This window comes from Patiria miniata, unplaced genomic scaffold, assembly GCF_015706575.1.
Source record: "Patiria miniata isolate m_02_andy unplaced genomic scaffold, ASM1570657v1 HiC_scaffold_23, whole genome shotgun sequence".
Lineage (NCBI taxonomy): Eukaryota > Metazoa > Echinodermata > Asteroidea > Valvatida > Asterinidae > Patiria > Patiria miniata.
This window is the reverse complement of record NW_024037062.1, coordinates 2,556,765-2,562,819: the sequence shown is the minus strand read 5'-3', so window position 1 is coordinate 2,562,819 and position 6,055 is coordinate 2,556,765. Positions and strand designations below refer to the sequence as shown.

At 42.6% G+C, this 6,055-nt stretch overlaps 1 protein-coding gene across 1 annotated transcript; it reads right to left on the bottom strand.

Annotated features, from left to right (window-relative positions):
• Window positions 1–687: 687 nt before the first annotated feature.
• On the bottom strand, window positions 688–5,297 carry LOC119731370 (multiple inositol polyphosphate phosphatase 1-like). The gene is made up of 4 exons (XM_038204546.1): window positions 5,259–5,297; window positions 4,298–5,120; window positions 3,452–3,695; window positions 688–2,832 (listed from the first exon to the last, which is right to left on the bottom strand). Exons 1-4 carry the CDS (start codon window positions 5,295–5,297, stop codon window positions 2,322–2,324), a joined length of 1,617 nt encoding a protein of 538 aa, XP_038060474.1. The 3' UTR covers window positions 688–2,321.
• Between the last annotated feature and the right edge of the window lie 758 nt (window positions 5,298–6,055).

Sequence of the window (6,055 nt, the reverse complement as noted above, 5' to 3'; positions counted from 1 at the left end):
TGTAGTTTATATTATTGTTTGTGTGTCTTTTTACTTGCAAAATGCAAAAAAATGAAATGAAACGATACTTTTGGTACTGAATTAGCTGTAACATTGAGGGTTACCGCCTGAAATGACATCACACTTTTGCTCATGAATATGTAAATTCATTAGCATAAAAAACAAGAAGGGGTTACAATACCCTTGAAAATGGCAAAACAAAGAAAAAATAACTTTAAATAGGACTCAAAGGTATTGTCAAGGATTACATTAAAACAAATATATTGCACGAGCACTTTCAACATGTGCGCTAGGCCAGATTAAAAAAAACATTAATCGTGTTGTGGAGTTTCAAAGCCAGGTCACAGGAAATCCATAGGGCCTAGGCCTATATTGTCTAGCGGAGAAAATGTTGAAACATTTTTTTTTACTCCTGACGCTATTTCAAGCATCGATTTTTGAGCCAAACTGCAATAAAAAAATAATAAAAAGACAGTCGCCGCGTAAATGCATGTAGTTGATTCATCGTTAGATATCAGGTCACACACACAATCACATCCTATAGCGCTCGCGCGTAGGAGACCGTTTTGCAAAAATAAATATTGTGACTGGAATGACGATTAGCGCTCCGACAGCTTAAGTTTAGAAGATTAAAAATGAGCCCCCCCCCCAAAGTTCCCACCCAACCCGTACCCTTTGATCTGATCTTATCATAAAAAAATAAAATGGGAAACAAATTTACTCAGTTTAAATGATATCGTTTATTCATAAAAACCCTAATTATAGGCCAGTTTCTCATGACATTTTCATAAGACATCCAATACCTTTATGCAGTGACGTGGGTATCATCATATGCTCCTTAAAACGGCCTTGTCCTGCATATCAAACTATATGTACTATCTACAAATTCTCTACTAAACTATGTCTGCAATATTATATTTACGGTATAATGAGAAAAAAACTGCTACTGTATAGTCATAATCATTCTAGACAAAAAATGTAGAGATTACTACATTGGATTATAAGAGTGGCATTGATTCTCGATTTATGAATGGGGGATACAGTGGAAATTAAATGCCACGGCATCCGCCATGATTTGAAATACATCGCGTGACAACGGGTATCAGACAACAATGTAATCAGCAAACTATTGAATGGATTGAACTCTGCTTGTTTGAATAATTTTATCATCCAAGACAAATATGTTTTGTTACGAAGGGTGTGTTTTCTTAACTATTGTGGTTTACGCAATTTGTTTTTTAGGCGGGTTATAGAATTTTCTTTTTTTCGGCAATGAATATATGTCGCCGCGAAAGGACAGTTTTTTGTCAAAGTGTCCACAAACGAGACTTCGTGATAAAAACTATTATTCAGACTACTTTCTGTTGCACGCTAAACAATAATTACAGCTATAGCATAGCAATCCATAAGGCCTATATTTTTTTTTTGCTCCTTTAATATTTACATAATTCAAAACCAATCAGTTGTTCAGTCAGTTTTGACTTTTAACCTGTAACGATTAATTAATCAATAATCACTAATAAAAGCAAGACAATAAGGTGTATCCCACTTAGAATGCCGATAGCACAACAAAAGTAGTTTCGTCGTCAAACTTCAGGTCCTGAGAGACACACACAAACTGGTTTCCGCCTGTATTTTTGTGGCAAATGTTTTGTTTTATAATGTATGTTTATTGCCGGTGAACGGTACTCGGTAGTCCAGATCAGTATAGAATTAATTTGATATCCGTATAATATAAGTGCTGCAACACACTCGTCTGTCAAACTGAGTAACGGTGCATGTGAAGGACGCCCTCATTCTCGATCCCAGGAGTACACGTGGAATCGCTCGTACCCTCCACGCAATTTCCTCGTGTGACCACCGCACCCCCTATCCAACCGGCACCGGTGACCGACAAACCCTTTTAACTTTTTTTTGTGAAGGAAGTGCAGGTTTTGCAAAGCATTGTGGGTAGCTCACCACCATTATCAATGCACGCGCATTCTGTGCCTATGGTTTATTATGCACGTAGAAATACTGACCCCAACCATCCAATGAGATAGAGCTCGAAGAAATCAGACATCGCCAGCGTCCTTGGATAATATTGGTTGGGACGAGCAATGTCACTCATTAAGTAAAATCTATCCTGTATTGGCAGTGGGATACCAAGACATGTATCGTCACACCAGTATAGGCCTACCCTTTACGAATAGAGTAGTGAGTACGAGCGAAACGGTATGGTATATGCGAAGAGCGCCCCCGTGAAATAAAGTGTGTTACTTACTTGTTAATATAACTTTACCTACAAACAGTATAAGTGAAAACCCCGTTGCTTAAGCTATCTATAAACCATGGATACTCCTTTTAGCCATCGCCATCATTGCAGTCAGAGCTATCAGCAGCCGCGACGGTGTGATACCGGAAGCATCGCCTCTCCCGCCCCCTCCACCTCTATTTCCAGGCCGTGTCCCGTCAGGATTCAGCCCAAATGCCACGTTGCAAGCTTCCTGGACCTGACACTGCCCAGCCTGGGCCATCAACTCTCGCTTGAAGTCTTCCAGATCACAGAAGGCATCCTGGCAGAAGGTGATGTTGATAGGACGCTCGTTGAGCAGCACCTGCACTCGGAAGGTCTGGTCGTTGAAGAACAGCACTTGTGGTGACTCGCAGCGGAACAGGTTGAGCGCCAGATTGCCTCCGAAAGGTGCCATCTTAGCCGTGCGGAACTGACGGTTGCGACTCTGGGCGTAGTTACCAAATCCGAGTTGGCGTGGGTCTTTGGCTATGCCCAGCAGACTAACCAGCCGTATGAGAGTGTTCTCATCGGTGAACTTGAATTTCATGAGAGGAAGGCTGTAATTGGAAGAAAGTTTGACCATCACTATCACTGAATTAGATATTTTGACCAATCAAAGCGTGTGTTAGTATAATGACCCAATGAACCCCCTGGAGTGGAACACTATTCAAGATTGTAGACACCGTGCATACACAATGTACTTTCGAATTCGCACTAGCTTGAATAATGATAGCCCGCCTGGGTAGGCCTACGCTTTGAAGTTCTTGTCCCGTCTTGAGTGTCAAAGTTCCCAATGCTCATTTGATTCGTCTTGTGGATAGCGCCCTCAACCACCGCAGGGGCTTGACCGGGAAGTGTAAATTATAAAGGATACAACATCCACTCTTATTTTTTAATTGGACAAAGACTATAAAGCCATACGATAATTGACTTCAATAAAGCCCAGATGAGCCAAGTATCAGCTCTTCCGTTCCACAGGTGCTATAGCTCATTATCATGTTGTGGCCATCTTGATTTTTTCCCATTCATATCAACGTAACCAAAGCGAGGCTAGAAGGACAAAAAGTCTGGTTCCTTTTTTGCACAAAAACAAATATCATTCAGTACTGTTATTGGATACAGGGAACACGACTGAAATGGTGGCAGTATGATAAAGGTCTATTGGGCCTTTCTTACCTCGCTCCAGCCCCAGCTCCCCTGGCTGCCAACCGGTCAAAGTACTCCAGCGTGTCATTGATGAGTGGGCAGGCTACCATTGAATTGATGGGTAACCCGTAGGATTCGTTCCAGTAGTGACCCAGTTCCCGCTGGTACTCGGCCACGTTTAGGTCTTCATAGTCAAACAGTCGACACCAGGTGTTGTTGTCGTTGAACATTGCCAGATGGTAGCCGCAAATCTTGGCCAAAAGTTGCACCTCGTCTACACATGGATTATAATCAGTTCAATTAATTAAGTTAAGTTGTATATGAAACAATCATGTGCAAGAGATTATTTTAGAATCGATACTTGTCCGGAAATGATGCTAATTTCAAAATTGTCCATGGTCGGATTTTGAGTACCTTTTTTTCCCAAACACAATTAAGGCATCGAAGGCATTGAAATTTCTCCTGGATAATAAAAATCAGTCGGCAACCAGCTTCTTTGGTGCGGTGCAATTAGTGTTAAAACCATCTAGGATGTTAAAAAAAAATCGCAGGCCTCATTTTTACAACCAATGAAAATACGCGACATTTTGCACTGAGCTGAAACTTCAACAGGTTAAGTTTTGAACATTCTTCTGTGGATTTGGGGTGTTTTTAATAGGAAACGAACAAATGCATGAAAAGTAAACGAACCTACATTATTCCAACATGATTTGAGTTTTGAGCTTTTGCAAGATACTCATTTTATAATGGTATTTGCATCGGGAAGATGTAAATTTTGTATTGCCGGCGAAGGGCAAAACCCAATATAAAATTTTGCAAGTTAACACTCCAAACATAGGCCCTTCTAAAAGTCTCCAAAGTCCTGTAAGCCCTTACCTCCAGAGATATTGAACAGTTGCCGTGAACCTGGCATGGACATTTTCTGGGCGATACGGTCTCGGAGTTGCCTTGCATCCCCACTCATCTTAAACCTCATAACCTCTTGGTCTGTCCTCCCTTTATTGGCGACGTCCAAGCATATTTTCCGACTCGGAGTGTCGTAAGGGCGAAGTAAGGAATCCATGTCGGCCGGGTCGTTAGAAATGAAGGCGGAGGTTGGGGTTACATAACGGGTAAAGCGGCTGTTCTCCGAGCAGGCAACAGTGACATTACCCTCCATCGAGAGGGTCTCACATATCTGATTCAACCCAACAAGTCCCCGAGCAAATGCCACAGCGCTCTCGATGCTGCTAGAGCCATTGGTAGATTGGAAACTGAACTTACTCAAATCGATGTCAGGAGTAGGGAAGAATTCAGAAAATCGGATCTTGATGCGAGAGGCAAGTTCTTGTATCTCACGCCGGCCAAACTCTGCCAGATCCCCCGCGCTAGCGATGGGGATTCGGCTGGAGGGAATCTGAGACAGGAATCGGAAGGTTGGATTGATTGTCTGCGATCGCATCTTATTCTGAAAGGTGTTCAGTGCCGCAACATCCGCCTCGTCGGGGAAGCTAGTCCCCTCACGATAAATGACATACGAACCGACCGGTCTGCAATTCTCCAACCCCTCGGGTGCAGAGCCGCCAGTAGCCCGCGCCTGCGCTTGCCAGGAGAGGGTACGTTGATTCAACTCAGATAACTCAAAAGACAAATCATACCCAGTCTCGGTCGAAAACAACGGCTTCTGAGCCGACACCGTCAAAGAAGCACCAAGAACAGGCTAATTCCAAGAATAAACTTGGCCATGATGACTTTGAATGGTACAAAAATCTACAGGAAAATGATCTTAAAGGCCGGGACGTTGAACAGAAGGGATGAGGACCGTACGGACTCTCTAAGACGAGTGCAGGGTACAAACAGGGAGCGGCTCGAGATATCGAGGCACCTCCCAAGCCATCATTTAGCACATCCGCAACCCCGATGATTCATTCGAGAGTTGTTAGTCATGACCAGAAACTGAAGAAAGCCTTTAAGAGTTCATCTGCTCCGCCGGAACTGACTTCACTGTCCTGACCTTATTTCTTGACTACAGCGACCTTCAGGAAGTGATCGTGGGTGTAAACAATAATGGCAGGATGAAATGTGTACGCATGTACAGTACTGTACAAATTAGCTTTCACTAGAGTCATGTCATTCTATAAGGGCGGGGCCAGCAGAAGTCTGGGTGACAGAAGCAAAGCACTTTCTGCTTTAACGTTGAGAAGATAGACATCTAAAGGTCACTGTTTTCTGCTCAGTACTTCTTAGTATAAATATTGAAAAGACACTTAAGGAGATATGTAAGTTACTAAATCACACATTTTGGGCAACTTACACATACACCTGTTATGGCTCTATACACAACATTTCGAAGAATTGATTATTTTGGCATTTTCCCACTTTTCTAATCTCAACAAGAATGCATGTCAGAATAATTTTGGGACGTAGGCGGCGATATAGCGTGGGGTGCGAAAGGCCCCCTCCCTCAAGCATTTGATTCTATTCCTTTTGCCCAGACGCATGCCCACTCAGAAACGTTGTCCCTCCTGTCTGGCTTCAGAAACCGTTCCGCCGCCGTTTTGAAAGCGGTAGTCGAAACAAAATCAACACTAAATATCTTAGGGGCCATTCAGAATTTTCAATGTTTTAAAATTTCGACTTTTTTTCCAAATTATT

What these genes read in the sequence shown, in the direction of transcription:
- LOC119731370 (XM_038204546.1), bottom strand. Translation starts at nt 5,297, where the DNA reads ATGGCTTGGGAGGTGCCTCGATATCTCGAGCCGCTCCCT. An exon ending in ACTGTTCAATATCTCTGGAG is followed by an intron (nt 3,696 to 4,297) that starts GTAAGGGCTTAC and finishes ATCCATGTGTAG; the next exon opens with ACGAGGTGCAACTTTTGGCC. An exon ending in GGAGCTGGGGCTGGAGCGAG is followed by an intron (nt 2,833 to 3,451) that starts GTAAGAAAGGCC and finishes TTCCAATTACAG; the next exon opens with CCTTCCTCTCATGAAATTCA.